Here is a 24,557-nt window from a genome sequence, read left to right as displayed (position 1 = left end):
CAAACATCTTTTTTTAATACAGCTAAATGCAAGGTTATTCATCTAGGAATGAAAATTGTAGGCCATATTTATATAAGATGAAGGCTGTATTTTAGAAAGCATGATTGAGATAAAGGACTGAAGGATCAGAGTAGATAATCATTGCAACATGAGCTCTACAGATGATGTACTAGCAAGACAAGAGTCTCTGCAGTCCTTGATTGGGTAAACAAAGTTCAATCAGAAGCAGAGGTGCTGTTACCACCATATGTAGCGAGACTGTATACAGCTTTTATATTTAAACCAAGATTCTCTGAAAAGCAGGAATTCTGTTCTGCAGGGTGTTTCAAGGCATATTCATTGTTTCTATCCCTGCAAACCGATTTTTTTTTTTATTTTTGTTCTGTGAAAGCAGGAGAACAAAAAGGAAATCAGGCTAGCCTGTGACAAGTAGTGGTACTGCTCCCCAGGGCCATCGTGGACTTAAATTCAAGTGGCTGCACTGAGTGCCCCATGGGGTGCCTTGAAGCCTGGGTACGCCTTGGCACCTGGTGCATTTGAGCCTCCTTGACGGTCCCAAGCCGGAGCCGCCTCCTTTCCCTGCCACTGCAGAGCTCCCATCCCGTGGGAGTGCTGCAGCAGGGCCTGGGCACGTTTGCCTTTTTGGGCAGTCCCTCAGAAAGACACCCAGGATGGTGGTACCTCCCACCAGGTCATGGCTCAAGCTTTGCGGGTGTCTGCTTTGCTGGCTTTGGATCAGAGATTTGAACCCAGGATTTTCATGCCAGGAGTGGTGCCAGGAGATGTCTTTCACAACACATTATGAACTACTGTTTTCTCAGTTTGGGTTCACTGAGCTTCACTGAGTTACAAAAACTGCAATAACTCCAACTGGAGACAATCAACGTAGAGCACTGCTGTCTTAGTGATTAGGTCAATCCCTTGGATTACGGGAGTTAAAGATTCAAGATCCCTGCTTTGAATTGGGATGACTTGAACATGTGTCAGCCACATCCCTGGAAAATATTTTCATTGTTGGTCTAATTCTGAGGCAGTTCAGAAATCTCCTGTAAATCAATATGTTTCCATGGAAAGCTTTGGCTTTCATTGAGAAAAGTTGTTTCAAATAAAACAGTACTCGCGATCAGCTCTATTTCATATTTTAAAAAGCATATTGGCAAACTGAAATGTCTAGAAAAGACCTACAAGAAATACTGGAGTCCTGGAAAATCTTCTTTACTACAAAAACTCATGACATTCAGTCTTTTTAGTTTTTTTAAAGGTAAATGGTGCCTGTTCACAGTAGATAAGTGCCTATAAGAAGAGCAGATTTACTAGGAGACAACATTTTAACCTTCTGAAGGCATAAAAAACTGCAAAAAGGCTCTCATGGCTGGGAGCTGAAGCTACTCAAATTCAGAACAGAAATCAGTGGCAAATGTTTAAGATAAGGATAATCAATCACTGAAGCACCTTTTAGAGAAATGGATTATGTCTGCCAGCAACTGCTGTCATTAAACCAGGATTATTTTAAAACTGTCTCAAGATTCAGCAGAAAGTTTTTCTATAAAATAAGTTTTAATTCAAGTGGAATTTCTGAACTTGCTGTAGGAATCACTTGATGGTATCCCATGGTCTGTCTTATGCAGAAGGTCAGACTAGGTGGTCATATTGATCCTTTCTAGGTAAAGTTTTGCAATAACTTTTTCTGTCTCATAAGTTACTGTGAATGATAATAATAAAAAATATTAGGTCAAACAAAATTATTTCTCACTAGACATCCTGTCAAAATCTATTTAAATGAAACAAAGCTTGTTTTTGCATTCCTTTCCTTAAATTTTCCACTTACTAAAATACAATTTAGGCGATTTTTCAAAAATATTGCTTTCTTTTGACATTTTCATGAAAATATTTCAGTTATTCAATCTAAAACTTTGGCTTTCTTCTTCCCCAGATATAATTTTTAAGAAACTTTAGACAAATGGCTTTGCTTGACTCAAGTATGTTTTTTTCATTCCAGCACTGAAAGAGTTTGTACCTTGTTATCTGAGCTCAAATGACAGGATTTTGAGAAAAGAATCTGAACTCACTCTCTGGTTCTTTTCCCCATACTGAAGGGCACGCAGGCCCTGGGCTTCAATGCCAGATTTCTCCCTTGAAGATTTGCTAAGTAGCAGTCTTATTTCTAGAGAGAAGATAGAAAAAAATGTGTAGATTCTTGTTTATATGGATGTGTACTAGTTATGCTTAATAAAGACTAGCAAATTGCCATGATAAAGGCAGATAAATAGCTGACAGAGGCAAATTAGTATCAGACCTCCTCACTGCTCAATAGGGTTATAGCTGGCTACAAGAGAACACTAATGCTGAATCTCATCAGTATCAGTGATGATTTCAGCACAGGAAACAGATTATTCTGCCCAATTTCACTCTCTTTTCACTGAGATTTTATAGGACCATTCCAAAGGGTGAGCAAAGATGTACCCATGCAACTTCCCCCAGAGATGAAAGAAAAAGGTTATAAGAAGATTTGAATCATAAATATATGATGATTTGTTTTCAATATGTTTTCTTCTTTATTTTCTGCTAAGCATGCCATAGCTGAGGAAAGCTCCCAGGACTATGGAGAGGTGGTGTACCTAAAAACACAGAGATGGCATTCTGGAACGGCATCCCTCATGCTTTCTTACTGTTTAGTGAATCTAGCACACTGTTAAAAACACATTTCTTTTGAACATTCCCTCATTTAGTGTAAAATGAGAAGCTTGCAAATGGATTAAGTTTCAAAGAAGGTTCAGTACATGCTTTGGATTATCTGAGTCTCTGCCTGAACTGTTGTTTTATTTCTAAAATAAATAGTGCCATCTAAAAAATGTTTCAGCTGGAAGACTGTAGTAATCACTTAATCTCATTATTTCAAAAAATGTGTATGCTGTGACTTCAGAAGAGAAAAAGGATTCAGAATCCACCTCCATTTGTTTTGGCATCCCATTTCAGATAGTCCTAAAGATAAACAGGGGCCTCATAACCCCTGAAACTTAGTCTTCGAGGAAGATTGCTGCCTACAAGGAAACGAGTTCAAGTTCAAATGCAGCCTCTTGCACACTAGAGCATCACCACTGGCATCTCCATTACTCCAGAAGCCTGTGCCCCTCAGCACAAGGTGAAGGGTTGTCACTAGGTCTTTCCCCAAGGTGAACGCTGAGGGATGGAAGGAGAGGAAAGAGGAAGGGTGGTAGGGCTGGCGAGGGTTAGGTGACATCAAGAGCTTAAATTTAATTCAAAAAACAGTGCTGAGTGATGAAACCTGAGTTGATTTGTCATCTCAGCTACCAGGCCTGTTTCTGTGTGTAATTCTTACTAGCCTACTTTGTGTTTGTGGTCAGCTGGCAAATCAGGTTACAGAGCTGCATATGAAACATCCCTCTTCTAGGGCTGGAGAGAAGAAACCCCTTTGGATCCTGATTTGAAGAGCCTGAAGCATTGGACAGGTGGTGGAGCAACCTGGGTGGCAGCCTGGGGTCCCCAGCTGGGAGCTGCCTGTGAAACTCCTCCACAGAAATGATTTATCATTGCAATGCATTTCCCACTGATTAAACAGCAGGCAACAATCATCTTCAGCTGCAGACACATTTGTAATGATGAAAGTGTCACGAGGAATATACTGCCTTCTTGGAGCACTGAAAGAAAACGTAACTTTTTTCTACGCTACTGCTGTAGTTATTCTGTTGGGTTTGAGTTGCTCCCAATATATGTCATGGATAGGAATGGACCTTCTGTGATGTGTTCAGATGCAGACCTTCAAAACATCCATCGACCTCATTAATAAACTCAGAGCCACATAAGGAGCTGGGCACTGCAATGCCAGACCTTTTGGTACGCTTCCCTTGAATGACAGGGCCCTGAAAAGCTCCCTTTGTAATGAGCTGGGTGCCTTGGAGAGGAAGGCCTGAAAGCTGGCTTGCTGGGAAGGAGCTGCTTTTTTTGGTTAACAGGAGGCAGTGAGGAAAAAAAGAGGGCTTAATAAAATTGAACACTTTCTTCTACTTTGTATTCTTAGATGAAACTTTGCCCCAGGTTGTTGCCTGTTTCTCAGACCTGAAGTAATACTTTAGTGGCCCAGGAATGCTTGCCTCACTCTTGAAAACCTTGGTTCACATCCCTGCCTGTCATGTCCAAGAAGATTCAAGCATCCATCTTCCATATGAATTTGTAAGAGCAACTGATCCAGCTAAAACTCTTCTGCTTATCGGGCTAGACAGACTGACCACCTAACCTTGTGGTTGGAGCACTGACAAAAAAGGGGAAAAGTCAGTGCTGGTAGCTGGCTCAGCTAATATCTGGGCATCCACAGTTACCTGCTGCCCCAGCTGAGTATCCTAACACCAGGTATCCAGTGGGTAAGGAGTCATTCTTTTGCTCCAGACTAATTTAAGTAGCTCTTGAAAAGTAGAAAAAGTTCAGCCAGGAGATATGAGGAGACACTGCTGACAGCCCCATCTCACTGTCAGTGTGGAGCATGGCTGGGAGACACCGTCCCACATCACTCCAGGGCCATGGGAGCCCAGGCTGGCATGCTCTGCCCGAGTGCTCTGGCAGTGAGGGATGACTGCTAAGAGGCAGAGGCAACTCTAGCAATGCAGCTGCAAGTATTTAGGCACTAAGGATGTTTTACCAGTCCTCTACTTAGTCCTCTACCTGCAGTTCTATTACTGTGTAGGGAGCCTGCGCTCAATAGTTACATACTCAAAGTCCTTGCTCAGCTACCATGTAAGTTCTTCTTAGTTCATTTAAGTAGAATATTTTTCTCTGTCATTTTGTATGGCTGCTTCTCTGTCCTTATGGCAAAAAACATTGGTATGTTGGGTATGTTTTGTTGTCTTCCTGTATTATAATTCTTGCTGAAACTTCTGGACTATTTGTTTCTTACGTCAGAAGCGTGGGCACAGGGGAAATGAAACCTGTTCAGTATTGTTGAATTCTGCTGAAGATGCTTGCTCACTTTTTCCCCTTGCTGTGGACTAGTGACCTGAAGTTAATCACCTTTCCCTTCTGCTTTGCCTATTACAGTCTCAGTATGAGAAATGTGATAAAGCCAGGATGGAAGTTGCTTTACACTACAGAACATAGCTGGAACTACTTAAAATAACTTGTTCATTACTAAGAAAACCAACCAGGAAAAGAAACCTTGTCTTGCTTTTTCCTGAACGAAATGTTAAATTTATCTAACTCTTTTCTGCACTGGACTTAAAAACAGGTGAATTTGCTCTGTGTTTTGGTACCCTTGCCTTTTTCACATACACCAACAGTAAGGTGTTAAATGAAGCAGTGAGAATGGGATACCGCACATTTCCTCATACCTCCCTTGGAAGGCGCACAACGTTTTGGGACTTTTTGGCCAGCAAACAGGGTTTGCTCCTTACTGGAAGCCAGCTGTAGCTAACTTTTTTTTCTGTGCTTTGTTCTCCGTGCTCCTTTCAGGCTGTTCTAGTTTTCTCTCTCGCTCTTGAAGACCACACAGTAGTCAACCCAGGTTGCTAAACAAGGAGGGACCTGGGGAGCCGATGGCTCTGCACAGGATTGCTGCTCCACACCAGACAGTGCCCACGAGGGGCACTGACCCTGCTGAAAACTCCTGATTAAGACACGGCTGCATGTGACATCTAATTGATTTGTGTGGGAGTTTTCAGTGAAACATCCTGAGAGTGTAATAACTTTTGCAATTGATGGCACTTCTTAGAGCCCTTCTTGTTATTTAATTGATTCCAGGCTGGTGCTTACTAAGAAAAATGCTGTTTGTGGGTGCTTGAGCTGTTTATTATCCATTAATCATCACGTGGGTGGACAGCTGTATTGTGCTGATCAATACACAGAGCTGCGCTCCTGAAACAGAAGGGTGTGGGGAATTTGGCACCCAGGCTGTGCAGAGAGAGGAGAGCTCCCTTTTTGTGCCTTACAAGGGTCCTTCTTGCCCTTGCTCAGCTGGCATAAACCCTTACAGGGGTCCATCGCTCCCACGTGTCTGGAAAGGCACGTTTGTACCAGGCATGAAGGACAGGCTGTGTGTTGGTGCTGCAGCACCTCCTCCCAGCTGAGGAACAGAATGAAAATGGGGCAGCAAACATCCTTGCCCTAGACTGTGAAAAAGTACTGCTTTTCAGTGTTTTCCTGAGGTTTAAAATAGCAGAATTCTTTTTTTGGTCTGCTCAAACCATACTCACTGCACAATTACCTTGAATTCAAATTTTAATATAAATCTTGAAATAAATATTTGTACTAAGGAGACGGTAGTTATTTATACTTCAGCTTCTGTGCCTGCTTTTGTATAATATCTAGCATGTCAACAACCTGGTCTTCAGCTTTTTCAATGAGACTGAAAGATATTTTCAGTTGTACGTATCTGTGTATATGCATATGAGGAATGAGGAAGACACGCAAATATTGGAGACATTGAAATATAGTTTTCCAATTCATGGAAAACTAGGAAATTATTATTTTGTTTTGTTTTGTTGAGGCTTGGAACAAAAACTTGTTTCTACAACTCCCTATAAAATGAGAAATCCCCCAAAAATCTGTTTTCAAAATTGTACGTTATATGCTGCATGACTCCCACTGATTTGTCATAACACCATATAGAAATATATACAAAAAGCAATGACTAAATGATGGAATTGTGTTAAATGAAATTTTCATTTTTACTGAATTTTTCATTTCTGGTTTTGAATTGCTTTTCTGATACTTATGTCACTACGGGTATGATAATGCAAAAAAACCCCCAACCCAAGACGGTTTCACCCTAATATAATTTCCTGACAAATATATGGGTGAGTTGTATTCACAAATTGTTACTGGGCTTATATTTACTCTGAGTTGAAGGTTAGTTTTGAATTTGTTTCAGTTGAGCTGCTGACCTGATGAAAAACAGCAGAAATGAAAGATAAAAATCATAGCCCTCCCTACTCCTAAGTTCTACATTTTCATCTAGGTTCTTCCCTTAAGTGATTTGCTTTGGGGCAGCAGTAGCCACCACCATTAACATATTTTGTCATCAACAGATTGTGATCACTTCTAGCCACTGAGGATCTAGAGATGATTTCAAGGCAATGACCTAGAGATGAGAGGTACTTTATCTCATTAGAAGATAATCAGCACTATCTGGGCCCCTAGGGAATTACTGTTTCATGATTAGGCCCATAACCTAATGGAAAATAAGCCCCTTGGAGGAGGTAACTTTGAACAGTAGGCAAAAGGTAATACAGCAGTAGATAGGCTGTGCAACTGAAATTAATTTAAACCAGAGTCTCAGGGCTTCTCCTGGCAAATGAACAGCCAAGGGTGGATTTTTTTTTTTTATTCAGTATATTTATTGCTTATCCATCACAGTCACAACCTAAGTGTCCAGCATAACAGGAAGAGCAGCAGCTTGTATGGAATTGAATCCAAATCTGTTATTTTTTCTCCCTTCTGAACAAAATGCAAAGTAGGAGAGGGAGAGGAAGATGGAAATGGAAAAAGTGCATGGAAACTACTGCCTGTCCCTTCCTTGCCCTTTAGGGCTTTGTCACATTAGGCCTTTGCAATCAGATTAGCAGTTTCCTTTGTAAGGCTCCTCTCATTTCAGGTTAGTATTCATATGTGGTAATGTTATTGCAAAGTGACTTTCCGAGCACCTTCAGTAAGATGCATGCTAATAGGGAGTGATGGAAAGGAGCTAACGTGATGGGGATGTCAGACAGCGTTAGCAAAGCAGTGCTGCTCCGCTCTTTCCAGCTTGCACTGCTTCAAGCCGGAGTTCTTTGCTATATTTCTTTGCTCACTTCACACGAAGAGCCTTTGTGGGGATGAGGAAGGCAGCTCCATGCCAGCTGTGACCACTGCAATCAGAGCAGGGAAAGATGACTGTTTTATTCCACCCTTGGGAAACTTATCTCAAAGGTGGCTTTGCTGCATTCAAGGACATGCAAAACTGGACATTACAGCATTAGCAGTAGCTGTTATAGGAACCAAATGTTCTCCCAAAGGATGTAGACTAAAGACACTGCTGGATGCAGAGCAATGGCATGAGAACCAATTAATTTTGTTTTCTTCCTCCATGCAGTTTGTAACTTTGCATAATGGATTTCTCTCCTCCCATCTCTACTTTTTATCTCATCCCTTGCACAACCCATGTCAGAAGGAGTACATCTGAGATTGTGACTCTGACTGTGAGAACAAACAACTAATTAATCATTAAGCAGCATTTTTTTCCCCAGCATAATACCATTTACTATAATTATTGTTACAGCTGCAGCTATAAAATCTAACAAAGACTGAAACCCTGGGGCTGTGCACACCTGGGCTGGGAAGAATCTCATTTAACTGTAGCTGTTCAAAAGAAGGTCTTCGGAGCTAGTCCCCCTGGCTCTCCCTATCATCGGTATAGGCAGAAAAAACTGTATCCAAAGAGGCCTTCAGCCCATTTAAATAAGGATCCTGTTCTAGAGAAAATTATGTTTCTACATTGCCCCTAGGAGGGTGCCCTACTTTTGACAGTTGAAGCATGACATGCCTCATCTTCATTTCTTGCTGTGGCTTCATAATGGTGTTTGCAAAAAACTGACTTTCACTTTTCCACCCTTTCCACTCTGAACTGTGAATGCCCAAGGATTAACACATATTTTAGCATTTATCTTGTAAAATATATATTCCTCCCTTTTATAAATAGTTCCCATTTGCAGAGTCCAAAGTATTACAGTAACACTTACATAAGTTTTCATAAAAACATAATAGTGCTGATTGTCTGTATTGGAGTATGGCACAAGCATGCCCACAACAAAACCCATGATCATTTCTGTTCTCTGTGAAGTGCTATGGAAATCTACTTATGCTTGTTTTATATGGTGCACCTCTTAGACACCCTCTCTTCAAGGCTGTGCCTAAGTCATACAGCTTTCCCTGCCCTGTGCAAATTTACAATGTGGTGTTTGTGTAGCAGCACTCAGTTGGCTTTGTCACCAATATCTATTTGTAGCTCTGTTATATGCAGTTTCGCCAGGGGTTGCCTAAGCAGGACAGATTTCAGTACACTTCCCTGATGTGTAACCCTCCCTGACACCCTGTGCTTGGCCACCCAAAACATCCCCTCAGACAAGCTAGCAATGTGGGAAAACAAGGTTTGGAAAGGACTTTAGATCAATGTGGAGACAGATCTGTTGCAAGCACATGCCTGAGAGGTATTTTTGCTAGTAAATGGCTCCAAGGCTGCTGTGTACAGGCACTGTTGTACACCCAGTGATGGCAGACCAGGGCTCTTGTGTCCACTGCACAAATGAAACTGGTAATGAGCAGTTAATGAGAGAGAATTTTTCCTGTTCCCCTCCAAAATCTTGGCAGACAGTCTATCTCTTCAGAGTTTTATGCCCTCTTTCCTTCCACCCAGGTAAGACTAGATAAACCAATGTACATGTTTTAAAAAGCCTTTTCATTTTTCATATTGATTCTTTTTGCTATTTAAGCTTTCTGAATGAAAGGTATTTGAACAAAAAAATGAACATTTTAAAAAAGGTGTTACAATAGTCTCTTAAGACAAGTTGGATTTTTTCCTAGAACATTGCAAAACCAGGCAATCCATTGAAATTGACCCCTTCTCACAAGAAAAAAAAAAAAATTAATAAATCAGGATTTTATAGTGGAAAAAAGTTTCACTGGAAAGTTCTCAACCAACTCCATTATTTTGTAATCATCTAGCTCATATCTTCTCAGCATGATGTGAAAGTTACCAAACAGAAGACATTCCCCATCCCTTGTATAAAATTACAGGTTTTTTTCCATACGTGTAATGGAAAATATACCAATTAAAACCATTGAAAACTTGGTTTCTTTATTTTTCATTTTAGGAAGACAGCATAACAAAATCTGGGATTTGATGTCCATATTTGAAATGTCTTATTCATATTTTCTATAGAACATCCACTATTTTAATAACTAAGCCTGTATACACTGAATTCTGCTCTCATCCTTATATGTTGGCTGCTGGCGGGAAAGTTGAAGTCTAACCCTCCTGTTGTAACGCATGTAATCATTGGCAGTAGCTTAGCCCTTGTTACCCAAAATGACAACCTGGCCAGATGACCCAGGAGTATCTTAATTTGTGCCAAAGAATGGGACTTTTACAGAGGGAAGTTCTTGCTCCTTTGGGCTACTGGCACTTCTTAGTCTTCCCATCTGTAAGGGGAGCTGAGCTGTATCTTCTGTGCTGGAGGGATTTAACTGGTCCCTATTCTTTTTTAGGCTGCTCCCTATTCTTGCTCCCTATTCTTTTTTAGGCTGGAGTTTTAGCAGGAACAATTTTATGATGCCACAGATCCATTGTGCCCATACTCCCAGAAAGTGATTTGGTGCAGCTGCCACCAGTAACGCTTCCATTTAAGAACGTTGCTCCTGTGCCACATGGATCCAATCACCCCCGCTCCTGCACGTTTTTCAGCTGCATGCAAAATCATAGTAGCAATTATGGTGGGAGTAAAGGAAAGCCTTTGGTCTCTAAACTTAAATGAATTAACTCAAGAGCTTTTTGAGGCATTCCTCCTTGCCTCCTTCCCTCCTACGTTGCTTCACATTTTTAAGCCAAAGCCTTTGCTTTCACAGTGATTTATTCAGCACCTTTAGCGAGCTGTTAATGAGAGAGGGAAACCTGGAGAGCTAGCTGAGACACTTCAGAGACAGGAGAGGAAGAAAGGGACAGGGAGAGGGAGGAAGGAGCAAGGCAGGGGGGAAGATGGAGCAGTGATTGAGGGCAGAAGGAAAGGCAACTTTTGTCTCTCCATTTCTTTGAGATCATTCTTGCCGGTTTTATTATTCTCCCTGGTTCTCTGTGTTAGTAGAAATGAAGTTGGCAAGCTCCATTGAGAAGAAGGCGGCAAAGTCAATTTCCTAGCACTGCCAAGTAGGTTCCCATGTCTAGACGGTGCATACAATGGTTGGCAAAAGGCCAGAAACAGAGTTAATGGATTTACAAAATAGCAGCATTTCTCTGTATTGATTTTCTCAGGGTGTTTCCAGAACTCAGGGAGAAGTAGGTAGTTACACTCTACAATTTTTTTCTGCTAATAAAAGCCCTCAGAGGGAAGCACTTGATAAAGACACTTCTGGTCTGGGAGACATTGTCTAAAGATGTCTCTCCAGAGGGGAAAGGAAGAATATTATTAGATATTACATTAACTGTAAATATTACTGGCTGTACGTAGAGGTTGAGGTGGCAATTTTTATTGTGCTTGTGTGATTCTACTCTTTTAAAGAAAAAGGTAACCTTGTTCCCAGCCCAGTGGTGAAACTGTGAGTCCGAGTGAATGGCTTAGGCAGGGACATGAGCAGTTTGGCACCAGCCATGTCCCTTTTTCCCTGTGTGACATCAACTCTGGTGACAAATTTTTCAAAATATGTGTGTGGTCAGGGAAATGTGCCTAAACCTCCTCTGGGAAAACAAACAAAAGTTTAGCTTCAGTGCTCTGAATTTACAGGTACCCTTAGTTGTAAGCTTTCTGTAATGTTAAGTGAACTTAAATACATGTACAAATAAAAAAACGTGCATGCTGGAAAAAGGGGTTTTTGGGACTCTGCTTTCCAAAGCACATAGAGCACGGGATTAAGTCTTGGCCTGCCATGCTGTGTTTCAAATAGGATTGGCAACCCCACCCATTTGGAAGTTAACCCTCATATTTGCAGAAACCTCTTTCATCTGTTAAAACTCTCACCATCGGCATCTTGAGGCCCCTCTGAAACCATATGTTGGCAATTATAGGGTGGTATAGCATGTGTGAGAGAATCATTTGGACTCTAGTGGTATACCAACAATTTGAGTTATGCATATGGTCTATGATGTGATGGTTAGCATACCAGGGCCTGAAAGCGGTAATCTGTTCTTTGAAGGGAAGAAATAAATCAAAAATAAGTAGACTGTGGCTTGGGAAAACAGAGTTCAGGTACTTATTTGTGTCTCTATTGTGATCTTGGCAACTGTTTTTTGACCATCAGGATCTACCTGTAAAAAAGATGTAATTGTATTTTCCCACCTTACAACCTGTCAGTAGAGTATATGCTTTGCAGAGTTCAAGGGACTTAAATACAGGGCAAACAAAGGAATATATTAAAACACATAAATTTATCTGATTGTTTTGAGAAAAAGGCAGATGACTTTTCTGGCTTTCATTGTGGAAAGCTTATGGACAGGAACATGGTAAAATGGCTGAAGGTGAGCTTGGACTGAAGAAACAACAGAGCAAATGGCAGTGGTGGGAAATCTTAGACAGAGAGGATAAAGATAGGTGTAAAGTCCTGAAAAGTGGAAACAGTGAAAATCCTCAATTATTAACAAAGGAAAAATTTAGAAAGAAGAAGTCAATGAAGACCACCTTATTAAAATTACTTCTTTCCATTCTGGAATGGCTGGGCTGAAGTATCCTGGTCTTGACAGAGCTTATGCACCCGCTATGCCCAAGAGACCCACTCTTCATCCACTTCTCAAATTGCTAGCCTGACTGTGCACCAAAACCCAGATTTACCTGGGCAGGGATGGTGCCCAGTCACTACCACTGGCTTCCTCTGCTGCATCTGAGCCTTGTCTGCTCCTGAAGTGGGGATGAGACAGTATCCTGAGACCCTGAGGAACTGAAGATATGCAACCTATGTTCTTTATTCCTCCTCTCAGATGCTTTCTCGGTATCCCATGAAGCTACGTTTGCATGCATAAGGCAAAGGGAGCTCAAAATACATTTGGTTGTTAGTGGTGCCATCTCCCCCCGTAATTACCTAAAAATTTCTTCTACTTTGGTATAACAGGATGGCTACAAAAGAGTCTTACTGTGCTCCTTTTGGCTGGGATAGAGTTAATTTTCTTCACAGTAGCTAGTATGGGGCTATGTTTGGGATTTGTGCTGAAAACAGTGTTGGTAATTCAGGGATGTTTTTGTAACTGCTGAGCAGTGCTCACACAGAGCCAAGGCCTTTTCTGCTCCTCACCCCACCCCACCAGTGAGGAGGCTGGGGGGGCACAAGGAGTTGGGAGGGGACACAGCCGGGACAGCTGACCCCAACTGACCCAAGGGATATCCCAGACCATAGGACGTCATGCTCAGCATATAAAGCTGGGGAAGAAGGAGGAAGGGGGGACGTTCAGAGGGATGGCATTTGTCTTCCCAAGTCACCGTTAGGCGTGCTGAAGCCCTGCTCTCCTGGAGATGGCTGAACACCTGCCTGCCCATGGGAAGTGGGGAATGAATTCCTGGTTTTGCTTTGCTTGTTCACACAGCTTTTGCTTTACCTATTAAACTGTCTTTATCTCAGCCCACAAGTTTTCTCACTTTTACCCTTCTGATTCTCTCCCCCATCCCACCAGGGGGGAGTGAGTGAGCAGCTGTGCAGGGCTTAGCTCCTGGCTGGGGTTAAACCACGACACTTACCTATTCCCTTTTAACATTTGGATGACAGAAATATATGGAGGAATGTCTTACTAGAGGCCCTCATCAGATTGCTGAAGGGACCTTGCAGTTAAAGACAATATCTTCTGAAGCAGAGTCACGGGAGGAGGTGAACTGAGGGAGGAACAGAGACGTGGACAAGACAAGGATGAGTAAAGTGGTACTCCAGACCTCTCTTGAACTTCACACTTGCCAAAAAGGCCAGGGCAAAGAAAGTTAGAATTTTTCTCTTAATTATTACAGTCAGTCTCACAGGCCCGTGGCTACTGTAGGGAAACTATTTTTCTCCATTTATTATCCCAGTTTCATATTTCACAGGGTAGTTCGCTCAGTAAAAAGAGAAAAATAAACAGAGTTACCACATACAAAAACATTTTTATTATTGTTATAATTTGCTGTTTAATGCAATGTTTTAACTAGGAGTACAACTCAGCAGAAGTACATACACATATATTGCATGTAATTTTAGTTGTGTCTTCAAGATATTTTAAACCCTCATCATCTCAGTCCTTCACGAGTTGTTTTGGTGAAACACCTTCTTCCTTCATCCTGCATAACATGTTTGAATGTTGCTGAATAACACAGATGTTTTTCTTCCAAATGGAGCACAACATTGCATCCAAATTCCCTGTTAATATGACTTTCACTTGCTTTCACTGTATGAATGTTGTGTATAATATGTATATATCTATACAGCATATATAAATATATATCTATAATGTATATATAATCAAGTGGGTCAGCTTTACACAGCCAACCATAAACTTGTGCTTATCTTATTTATATGAGATCAAATGTACGGCATCAAGAAATAGACCAGTCCCCAACTTGTGAGATCCTCAGTTCCCAGTTTTACCATACGATTTGGGATATCACATACATGTAATGCATTCCCTTCTTTCTTGTGGTAGTGTTTTCTTTTGAAGAAAAGAATGCAGTTGGTTTTTTATATAAATGAATAACAGGTTTTCCATAACCTTAAGTTAAAAAAAGTCTCAAGAAGAGGTGAGGTTCTTCCTCATACATATAGCTTGAAGAGTAATTGCACATTCATTGTAGACATATTTACATTATAACCTTATCTGGATAGTATTACACATAATGTTTTATTTTTTTACACAGTCAAGATATGGTGTTGGTCATGTTAAAACACACTATCTAAAGGTATTTACAAACTGCTAGTTTCTAAGTTACCAACAACCTCTGCAAAGTGGCACCAGAATTAAGGGATAAGATGTAAGAAGGTCTGTTTATTGGCAACCATGGCACTCTCACCAGTGTTTTGATTATTATTACTACCGCTACTACCATGATGTGCTTCAGAGAAGGGCTGTCTTTGGGGTAGAGGTGTAGAGACAGAGCCTCTGGTGGGGGCAGAAATCCCCCTCCCTCCCCACAGCCTACATGAACTGGGGGGAGCAGAAAAGCAATCCAACCGTGACCTGTCTGTCCCTTCGCAACTTAGGGCACTCCAAGCTTGTCCCCCTGTGCTTTCTTCAGTGCTTTCAGGGGAGCCGGTCCAAACGTTTAAACACCCAGTGAAATCCTTCCTTCCAAAAGCCACTGTGATCATACTGCCTCACGTACCACCCACAGCCACTTCTCCCAGAGTCAGAGTACTTTGAGGCATCTCAAAGAAAACAGTTTCTGTGTGCTTCTTGGCAAGTATGATCAAAAAAGAAAAAAAAAGAAAAAAGAAAACAGAAATTCACTATAAAAAGATGAAAAAGAGTAGTTACCTAATGGCACTTTTCAGGTTATGCAGAGCTTTGGAAGGTGAAAGAGTCCAGAATTTGTTTCCCTTTATTTGGTTAATACTGAAATGAAATGTGTATAACAAGTCTACCCAGTACCCTGAAATAGGAGGCCTGGGAGGACTGATGCGCTCGCGTAACCCACTAGTTCCACAGTGTAGCAAAAGAGGCCATAGCAAAAAGAGGGAAGTAAAATACAGGAGAAATTATCACATTGGTTGTGGTAAATGATTCATGTCCAACTGGGCCTTGCTATAATTACATTCTTAGGCTTGGTTTCTCAGTGAATACACTGCTAGTAAGCACAGGAATAAAAGGGGATTCAAGGGAAGGGAGGGCTGCCTTACCATTGCACAGGGCTGCCTGGTTTCAGCTGGGATAGAGTTAATTTTCTTTCTAGTAGCTGGTACAGTGTTATGTTTTGGATTCAGTATGAGAAGAATGTTGATAACACGCTGATGTTTTCAGTTGTTGCTAAGTAGCGTTTACACTAAGTCAAGGAGTTTTCGGCTTCTCATGCCCAGCCAGCAAGAAGGCTGGAGGGGCACAAGAAGTTGGGAGGGGACACAGCCAGGACAGCTGACCCAAATTGGCCAAAGGGGTATTCCACACCATGTGACATCATGCCCAGTATATAAACTGGGGGGAGCTGGCCTAGGGGGATTGCTGCTGGGGAACTAACTGGGCATCAGTTGGTGAGTGGTGAGCAATTGCATTGTGCATCACTTGTTTTGTATATTCCAATCTTTTTATTATTATTATTATCATTATTATTTTCTTCCTTTCTGTCCTATTAAACTGTCTTTATCTCAACCCACGAGTTTTGCTTTTTTTCCCAATTCTCTCCCCCCTCTCACTGGGTAGGGGGGAGTGAGCGAGCGGCTGTGTGGGGTTTAGTTGCTGGCTGGGGTTAAACCACAACAAGGGCATAAAATTAATCCGTGCGTATTGCTGCATGATATGCCATTACAAGAACATTCACTCTTTGCCATTATCCACTGTTGTTTCTAATACGGAGATGACAAAACTGGGGAAGAAGAGAATTGATTTGGTTTTGTTTCAGCAAGGTTTTTTTTTACTTCCAATTTAAAACCCATGCAGACAGGATTTATTGAACTTCTTGCTCCATACAGTAGTTTGGGCTTCAGTGGAAGGGGATTTGCATGCTAGAGAAGGCAGTATTTTGGTGGGTTTAATGAATTTGAATACCAGCATTCACAGTGCCTAAAAGGCAAGAGAAACTGCACACCTGTAGCTCAAACACAGGCAACATACTTGTTAAAGTGAGGAAGGAGGAAAGCTTTTTTTCAGGACTGTGAAAAAAGAGGAAGGACAGGCAGAGAAACGAGAAAAGAAGCCACAGCAAATTAAGGACCATCTCTCAGCTTCCTTCAGGGAAAGATTTTCTATAAATTAAAAAAAAAAAGTTTCTTAAAAGTCTAGAGCTTTTCATGATATACAAGAACAATAAAAGGGCTACTGTATAGAAAACACAACCCAAGTATCTCTAGACGTATTCTACAAAACATTTGTAGACCCGGGGTGAAAAAAAGCTTACTTCTTTTTAGCTTCTCAATTTCTACCACTTGCACTGCTGTCAGCTGGGAGTACAGAGCCATCTAGGATGAGATCTTTAAAAGTATCAAAGGCTATTAGACTCCAAACCCACTACCTGTTAGCAAACACCCCGCACCCACAGGACCAGAGTTTGTTTTCCTGCAGTTTCTTCCCTAAGATTTTAGCTTCTCACAAGAAGCACCCTGATTTCTGAAAAAAATAAAGACTTTTAGGAAGTATTGTAAGGGGAGGGAGGGAAAACAAATATTAGCAGCACTCTTCCTGCCCCCCCCCCCCCCCCCCCCCCCCCCCCCCCGAATTGCATCACGCCAGCTTTGCAGCAGGATGGCTGTAGGAAGCTTTACCTATTTGGTCCTGCAAGGCCGGTACCAGGATCAGTTTTGGGTAACAACAGAAGTGGCAAGGAGAGGTGCCGCCAGTCGAGGTGAAAAATTCAAAGTGTGCCACCTCAGCACCACAGCAGAAACCAGGAGCTGTGTCCCCAGGCAGCACTGGGGCAGCCGTTGCATCCACGGGAATGAAGAACAGGGATCAAAATTGGTCAAAACTGGGGAAGGGGAGAGTGAGCTTATAAGCAAGACCTCCTGCAAAGCAGACACATGGACACATTCAAATCCATCAGGAGATGAAACAAAGAAAAAAATGCCCATCTCCTCCTGCCCCTGGCCCAGCTGGGATGACCAGCAGCAGCTGGGCCACCCCAAAGGTTTCCTCACCGGTGTGTGGGCTGTTCTCACCACAGCCACACTCACTAAAGATGCCTCCTCTTGTCAATGTGTTTTCCTCCACCAGAAAAATATAAAACAGAGGGCTGATAGATTTAGCACTTGCTTTTGTCCCCTTCATGCTTTGTGGATTCCAAACAACTGATCCCTGGGGTCCATTTGAGTACTCCTGTCCCCATGAGCATTTCTGAGGCAAAAAAAGACAGACAGAAAGAAAGAAAGAAAAAAAAGAAAGAAAAAAGAAAGAAAGAAAGAAAAAGCAATCTGACTTATATAGATGTGTTTGTTGCCTTTGGACTATTTTTCATCAGGCAATGTTCAAGCACTTTGCTATTTCTGAATGGATCCTCATAATTCCTAGTAAATCAAATGAAAATCCCAAATCGAAGGAAGGCTGACAGAAATTGTTTTTAGGTTTTGTCCTCACTGGAAAACAGATTCCTCAACACTACTTCAGCTTGCTTGCTTGCTTGCTTGCTTTCTTTCTTTCTTTCTTTCTTCTTTTTTTTTTTAACCACAGATGTCTTTAATACTCAGAAAAGGTGCCAGTTGGATTGACATATCTTCAGGCTGTTGTTCTCTCCCTGGAGAGTAAAGGTAGGGCTGGCCTGTGGCAGAACAAGTCACTCCCCATGGGCTGCTGACGTGACAGATCCTGCTGTGGCAGGGTTACTGTCAAGGGTTGGTTGGGCCTTTTCAGTTTTAGGCTGTTTCTGGAAATAATTGAAGAAGAAAAGGAGAGGGCAAGAAGTGCTAGCTGCAGTTTTTTGTTGGTTATTTTTGTTTGTTTGTTTGTTTTTGTTTATTTTCTCATGAGTCACCTGCACAGTTTGCTCAATTTCCATGTGAAATGAAAAGTGGCCAGCGCAGCACATGGTGTGGACGTGCCACTGGGATCCTCTGGGCAAGCCCAAGGTGAAGATGTGGCAGCACCAGCAGCAGGGCCACCTGGGGCCTTGAGGGTGACGGGGCGCAGGTGGCAGCCGGGGAAGCCGGAGGAGGTACCCAGGGAACGCTGCTCTTCAAGACCGACATCTACATCTCGCAGAACTATCACTCAGAAGGGAAGTGAAACCTGGTGAACGTGGTTTGGGACACAAAGGAAAGACATGAGAACTCAAAAGATGTTCAAAAGAACAAATTATTTTGCGGCTCTGAAAGATTATCCCACTTTTTGTCTTACTGAGCCACAACCAGCTGAAGTCCCGAGAGGTTCCCAGTATCTCAGGGCAGGCTCTGCTTCCTCTCTGCCTTCGGGAGGGGGTAGACAGTGTCAGGAGTAAGTGTTGCCTCTGCACCTCCCACCGAGCGCAACATAGACACAATCCCATGCAATATCTTGAATGTTAGATGATTATTTTCCATGTATGTAAACCATGTTGGGGGGTGCATTTGCATGCCTGTGTGTGTACATGCATAGGTGCATTATGTCATCTATTTTTACATTGTTTAATTGGCTACGAATGTGGATGTACCATGGAAATATTTTTTCACTGAACTGTACAAGGTGGAAACATACAGGACTGTGTGTCCTGCAAGCCTTTTAAAATACTATAACACAAACCAAAATATCTTCTCCTTTAGGATCAGAGTGGGGGGTGGTGCTAGGGAAAAGTGCTAGAAAGCTTCAAACTGAAGGTTTTTCTTTTTTGTTTGTTTCATGAATGCTGCCACCAAAATATTTTTTTTCTGCATGGTATTTTGAATGTCATCACATCACACAACGAAAAGTGTAATTGTAATCTATATCTTGCACTTAACCTGTAGAAGTGTCCTTAGCTGTTAGAGGGATTCATAATTTATGAACAAGTGACAGCTTCAAAGGTCAGAATAAAGGATTTGCACACCTGCAAAACTCCAGGAAAACTGGAGTTAAAAGATCAAATAAGAATATACAAACTGTTATTTCCCAATTTGAGTACCTGCACTATTGATACCCATAGCACTTGCTGAAAGAAAGAAGCAGGTGTGTTTCTTTTATGAAACTTTTCTAAAGAAGTAAGATTTAGAAAATGAACAGATTTCACTTTATCTTTGGTTTTTATATGGATTTTTTAACACTGTAAGAGAATGAATGATCTAGAAATGATCATGTAAGTCTTTCCCTTGACCTGTCAAGATAAGCTTAGTGAATGTAGTTTTGAAAGACAACCAGCACTCAGTTTTGCAAGACTTATCATTGAGTAATTCTTCCTTACAAGCAGGAAGATGAAAATAGTGATAGTAAATATGACTGAAGGTGAGTGAGGGTTGCAAAATTAGATCCTTGGCTGCATGGAGACACTTAGATATATTAGGATGAAATCACTAGCAGTATAAAATCAATGAATGCATATTAAGACACATTAATCCTGAGTTTAATGTGGCCTTAATTTACTGCAGTTTAATCCTCCTCATTTTCACTTTCTGCTAGGAACTTGTACTTCGAAACATGAAAATTGTCATATTGCCAAAGTGCTTTGACACTGTGTTCTAATGAGCTTGTCAAACATAAAACTTAAGTCTGCAAGATTAATTTCCCTGTAATCTTGAAGGCTGCTATTTTGAAGTGCATTTTGGCAGACTCTAATGTGGTAGCATGAAATAACAGAATGATTTGGTGTCCTATTTGGTAGGTGGCTTTCACTCCAGAAGACAGTCTCTCAGGACACTGTCTATGCAACAAACTACTTTTTTGGGTAACAAAATCTGCATGTGTACCTTCACTAGTGCCTGGAAGTTAGAGTTACTAAGAAGAAGGTAACTAGAATATGCATAACTCACAGACAATTGCTGTTTTCAGTAATCTGATACACTTTGTTCTATCCACACAGTGATCAGTTGTGCTACAATAACTATCAAATATTGAAATGGTAAATTCTTTGCCAGGCAGAAAGAATCTGAATTTGAGCTGGTGTGGAGTAGCAGATAATATTTGTACTTTACCCCTGCCAGCCCCCCAGCCAGACTATTTCAGTATCTGGTTTTGTGTAATCACTGTTTTCTTCTCTGCCTTTTTATTAGCGTTATCCCTTGGCTTACAGCGAAAATATTGCTCCCAGCTGGTACAAAAGGCAATGTAGCCAATATCTTTTCCACAAAGTAAACATCTTGTCCAGGATACACCTAGGAAGGACCTTGGTTTCACACTAAGGACTTAGGCAGAGCTTGATCCATGTGGGCACGTCAGTCCATCTTATTCTTTTCCCCAATAAATGAGTGTGACTTTTGACTGGTCAAGAGCATAGTCATCTAATATTAACTATTCATTCTATAGAGCCTCAGCATACCTCTTCAACTGTACATCCAACTTTGAAAGGATGTAACTTCCATTTTCCTAGTAATAACCTTGTTTCTATTCTTCAGCTGAGGCCCTTTGTTTGGCCACCATGGTGGCTGACTGGATGAGACCTTTGAATTTACAACTTCTTTTGATGTTCAGTCTTCGTGCCCGGGACAAATAAGGTACAAAAAGGAAGAAAAGCTGATGGAGGTAAAAGACAAATCCACGGGTGGATGTTATACGACAAATAAAGTGAACAAAATTGTCTCTAAAGCTTTGGTTTACATGGATGCTGAAATAGTCTTGGGATGTAGCAATCTGGAAAAGACCGCTTTTTTTCACTTTAATCTTGATGTGATGAAGGAATGACGGAACAAAAGCCCCTAGAAGGGGCAAGTAGCAGACTTTGAATGACAGACAGTTTAGGCAATGGTTACGTGTTGAGCATAAGTACACTTTCAGAACTGATGCAGTTTTGGAAATGGTAGTGTCATAAACAACATAAAATATCTTTCATCATGATTTACCTCACATCAAGGCTCTTACACGACAGTGACAAAAAAACTTTAGACAACTTTGAGCTTTAGAAACCTTCTACCATGATTCATTTGGATTATATAAGGATCTTCCAAACAACTATGCCTCTTCCACAGAGCTGTTGTTAAAATTTCCTTTTTTTTTTTCATAGTTGAAGACATATTAAACAGACACAGAAAAAAAAAAGAAAAAAAAAGAAGAACAAGTATTTTACACAGAATCACAAAAAATCGTAGACTCTAAAGCCCTTCTGCAGGATACTCTCAGAAAGCAAGGAACTGTGCCTCCAGTCCACATACTTGAATAATTCCTCAAACATACCCATGTCCTCAAGATTTATTTTCAATAATTAAAAAAATGTTTTTTAAGTGTAGTTCTCAGGGGTGGAGCTGATGCCTCATGTCAGTATTTGCACTAACATCCTGGGTTGCACATTCCGTAGAAGAGCATAAAGTGCTATGGCATTGGGTTGTTTTGGTTTTTTTTTTTAATTTAATTTAGAACTTCTTCACCCTTTCCATTATTATTGTTATTATTGTTATTATTTTTACCTTGTAGCTCCTATATTCTTGTAATGACACATAAGAAGGTGCTTAAAGGTCTTCTTGAAAGTAGCGTTGCAGAGCGCATAACAGGCAGGGTTGATGGTGCTGTTGATATAACAGAGCCAATAACCTATGGTCCATACAGTGCCAGGGATGCAGGATGTGCAGAAGCTGTTGATGAGCACCATCACGTTGTATGGGGTCCAGGTGATGATGAAGGCCAGGAGGATGGCCAAAATAGTCCTTGTCACTTTTTTCTCTCTAGAAGGAGGTGGTTTCTTTTTGGCTGGCTGCTTTGTCATCTTGACGATTTTCCGGGCTACACTATTCTGCTTCTCCTCCCCGTTGGTGCCTACAATCTCCACAGTAGTGTTGGTAGGGGCACAGCAGTCACCCTTTTGGGACTTGGTGACTATCCTGATGCATGTCAGCTTGGAGTTCTCCACTTTGAGATGGTCTTGGGAGGCAGAAGCCTGGTTGGCATCTTTGGCAGCTTCATCCTCTTTCACGTTGGAAGCAACCACGCTGACAGAGGTGGAGTCGTTGGAGGTCTCCTTCTCCTCCCCTTGAACACAGTTCTCCGTCACAGTCTCTCCGGTCGTTTTTCCATTCTGAATTTTGCTGTGCTCCAACCCATCCCCACTGGTTGGGATGTTGTTATTGTTTGGTTTCACTATTTTACCTTGGACAAGGCTGGGGGAAACTGTATCTTGGTTTTGGGCAGCTTCCTTTTTCCCTTTCTTTATCCGACTCTTACTGGCTCGAGAGATTTGCCAGTAAAGGACAGTCATGATGATAACAGGCAAATAGAAGGCTGCAATGGCAGTGCCAAAAGTGACAGCAGCGTTGGAAAAAAACTGGATGTAGCAATCCCCGTCTGGGACAGTCCTTCCTCCCACAATGAACTGCCAGAAGAGAATTGCAGGGGCCCACAGGATGAAGGACAGCACCCACGCAGCTGCGATCATCATGCCTGCCATCTTAGTGGTCCGCTTTACAGGATACGTCAGAGGCTTGGTGACACAAAAGTATCTGTCAAAGCTGATAATGAGGAGGTTCATTACAGAGGCGTTGCTGACCACATAGTCTAGAGCCAGCCAGAGGTCGCACACCACAGGCCCTAAGGGCCAGTAGCCTATCACAGTGTAGAGGGTGTATAGGTTCATTGAAAAGATGCCGATGATCAAGTCAGCGCAGGCCAAGCTGAACAGGAAATAGTTGTTGACAGTCTGTAGGTGCCTGTTGACTTTGATTGACACCATGACCAGGATGTTCCCAATTATGGTGACTAGACTGAGAGACCCTGCTACCAGGACAATGAAGACCACCTCAACAGTTTTATAGGGGCTCTCCAAAGCCATCACATTTTCAGTGGAGGAGTTTATGTATGTTGAGTTATTCATTTCTGTTCTCCTAACAAGATACCCAGTTATCACTTAAGCCTGCAGAGGAAAGAAAACAAAACAGATACCGTCATGAAATTAGTCCCTTTGCCTTTAGGAAATGGATCGCAGAAAAACTACTTGGAAAGGTAGAAGATGTGTCCAGAAGGACTAGTCAGCTTTGGCTAATGAAAACACCTTACAACATATAATATCCCCTTAGGAATAACATACCGATAGAATACCTCTAAATATGTGACAAAGACACAACATTTGAATCCAGCTCCAGATTTTTAAGTTCTTAGATGCATTTTTCTCTTTGTCCTGTTACAAAACTAATATTGACTTCAAAATTTTGGGACCGGATCTGCATATTGATTTCTTTCCTACCAACAAAATAGTTCACTTTGCTCACTTCAAACCCTATTCCAAATAAAAAAGTCCAGTCCTGAGGGTATGCCATTCTTATAACCCAAGGTGAAGATGTGATTTACCAGGAGCCAGATCACACAAAGGTGACTTATCTTTCCATCTTTCCTTCATGTTCCACCCGGGTATGCTTCTGTGAGGTTTATGGAACAAGTTTGTGTCATGTCTCCCTCTCATTTTCTTACACTGCAGTTACCTTTTCTGTCAACACTTGCAAAGATTTTGGCACTGCATCAAACTAAAGTTATTGGTCTGCCAATAAACAAAAAAAGGGTAGGTCTGTTGAAGTCAATAGAATTAGTAAACTCACCTCAATTGAGCATCTGGCTATCTAGTTAGATGTGTACAATGTTTATTTTTATTTTTTCCATTTCAGTGAGATTAAAGTTATTTTTTACATCATTTTGACCATTTGTACCTGGAAAAACAGTTGTTGTTTGGTTGATTTTTTTAACGTGATGAGGTTATCTCTTGATGCTTGCTTGCTCGCTTGTATTTTTCTCATTTTTTTCAAATCATGGTGTTTTTAATCTGTATCACATAAGCTACGACAAAAGGTCTGAAATGGATAGCAGGGTAATGATAAAGAAAGACACAGATAAAAATCAGTTCTGTTTATACACAGCAATTCTTTTTGTGCCCTGGATAGCCTACCGGCAGTACTCAATAAATAGTAATTAAACTACTAGCAATATACATTTGATAGAAGACCAAGAAAACAGCACATGTTTTTGCCTTCAGGATATGTCCTATCCTTTTGTGCATCCCCTGGAAGTCAATAGAATGCACTGGAATTGTACAGCCAGCCTCCGAGCGCTCATTATTTATGAGCTGTGCTCAAGGGATTATTGAGGCATGAAGGCCAGATGTGACAAAGAAGTTAGGTTGTTTCTAATTGGAATATTCTCTTTT

General features: G+C 41.4%; 1 protein-coding gene across 3 annotated transcripts in view; it reads right to left on the bottom strand.

The window, feature by feature from the left end:
• Nucleotides 1-17,997: 17,997 nt before the first annotated feature.
• The window catches only part of CHRM2 (cholinergic receptor muscarinic 2), a 107,001-nt gene continuing 100,441 nt past the window's right edge, over nucleotides 17,998-24,557 (bottom strand). For 2 of the 3 annotated variants that reach the window (XM_052790391.1, XM_052790390.1), the window contains exons 2-3: nucleotides 21,841-23,276; nucleotides 17,998-18,565 (exon numbers count right to left, since the gene is read on the bottom strand). In XM_052790391.1, coding sequence (XP_052646351.1) covers nucleotides 18,544-18,565; nucleotides 21,841-23,237 — 1,419 coding nt within the window. In that variant the 5' untranslated portion in view covers nucleotides 23,238-23,276 and the 3' untranslated portion in view covers nucleotides 17,998-18,543. Of the gene's footprint in view, nucleotides 23,277-24,557 lie in introns of all 3 variants that reach the window. The other variant, XM_052790393.1, reaches the window with a different exon arrangement.

This window comes from Harpia harpyja, chromosome 6 (assembly GCF_026419915.1).
Source record: "Harpia harpyja isolate bHarHar1 chromosome 6, bHarHar1 primary haplotype, whole genome shotgun sequence".
In the NCBI taxonomy this organism is placed as follows: domain Eukaryota; kingdom Metazoa; phylum Chordata; class Aves; order Accipitriformes; family Accipitridae; genus Harpia; species Harpia harpyja.
Note: the sequence above shows the minus strand (reverse complement) of the source record. Positions and strands in the feature narration are given on the sequence as shown.